At 37.6% G+C, this 1,304-nt stretch overlaps 1 protein-coding gene across 1 annotated transcript in view; it reads left to right on the top strand.

Moving 5' to 3' along the window:
* Positions 1 to 1,102, top strand: part of LOC122265884 (prostaglandin reductase 1) — a 6,573-nt gene extending 5,471 nt beyond the window's left edge. The window contains exons 8-9 of the mRNA XM_043035335.2: positions 259 to 377; positions 774 to 1,102. Of these exons, the coding sequence (XP_042891269.2) occupies positions 259 to 377; positions 774 to 884 (230 nt within the window). The 3' untranslated portion in view covers positions 885 to 1,102. The remainder of the gene's footprint in view (positions 1 to 258; positions 378 to 773) is intronic.
* The last annotated feature ends 202 nt before the right edge of the window (positions 1,103 to 1,304 follow it).

Genomic DNA, 1,304 nt, shown 5'->3' with positions numbered 1-1,304 from the left:
CAGATCTGGAAAAAGTATATGACGTAGGATATAGAAGGGCAAGAGATTTTGACTGGGGACATATGTAAAATCCAAAGTTATATGTATCAGAGAACATATAAATATAATCCATGATTCGACTCATCAGTGGTTTGTTCAGTGATTGGGTCTAACAATTACACTCCTAGGAACTAGAAAATAGGCAGATGAGGGAAGGAGCTACCTTTCCTCACCCTCCTGAAGATCCACCACTGTCTAAGCAATTTCCTAATATTTCAGGTCCGCTGAATCAAGCCACGGTACTTTGGAAGGAATTGCGAGTTGAAGGCTTCATTGTTACGAGGTGGTTTGACCGCTGGATGGAAGGCATTGGGCAGTTGAAGCAGTGGATCATTGAGGTAAGTAGAGATCTTGATAGCTGCAATTGTCATTAAAATTAAAGTGTGTATGTATTGGGGTGCATAGATGTGCATGTTATTTTATCATTACTTTTTTTATGTATCTCGGCCTGCTTGTTTATGTTTTTATTTATTCAGTCTTGTATCAAAATTATCTATATGTCAATTGCGCCTATTTTATGGTCTTTCTGACGTATTGCATTTCTAATTACATCTTAATGTTTTTGTCTATGTACAGCTCTCTCCGACTTCCTCGCTTTCCGCTTCTAGTCTTATAATGTCATTCCCTAGTTTCTTAAATGAAGGACTTTAAGGTCATGACGCTGATATTGATAATGCCATTATATCACATGCGATTGGACATATCGTCTCTAAAATCAATCATATCATTTGCAGGGCAAACTCAAGTACAAGGAAACAACAGTGAAGGGATTTGACAAAATGCCTGAAGCATTCATAGGCCTTTTCCATGGTGACAACATCGGCAAAGCTATTGTAGCAGTCTGAAGCACAATGCGTGGAATTGAATGAGGTATAGAATAGCTGCACATCACACTACTTATCATCATTTGTAGATTTGGCGTGGAAAACTTTATCACCAAACTTGTAACTTCTGAATAACTTGAGTGGTCAGATAGATAGTGTTTTTTATTCAATGGCCCCCATAAATTGGGTCTGATATGATTTTGTTAGAGAAATAGTAAATAAAGTTTACGTCAGCAATATGTAAGCTGTTTTAAAAAGAATTCCTTCTACCACATGTGAAGTCTGCAACTGACGTTTAACAATCTTCTTTGACAATTTATAAGGTCTAGCCACCAGAACTATGTGCCAAGTAAGACTTGTTGGCTATACGAAATATAGGCTAATTCACAAGTTGAAGTTCAAGGCTCCAAAGTTATACATACCCTCGTGACAAAAGCCTCC

Source organism: Penaeus japonicus, unplaced genomic scaffold (genome assembly GCF_977035675.1).
Source record: "Penaeus japonicus unplaced genomic scaffold, GWHDUDI00000001_assembly GWHDUDI00000022, whole genome shotgun sequence".
Classification (NCBI taxonomy): domain Eukaryota; kingdom Metazoa; phylum Arthropoda; class Malacostraca; order Decapoda; family Penaeidae; genus Penaeus; species Penaeus japonicus.
The sequence above is the reverse complement of the archived record's forward strand: the minus strand, read 5'-3'. Positions and strand labels throughout refer to the sequence as shown.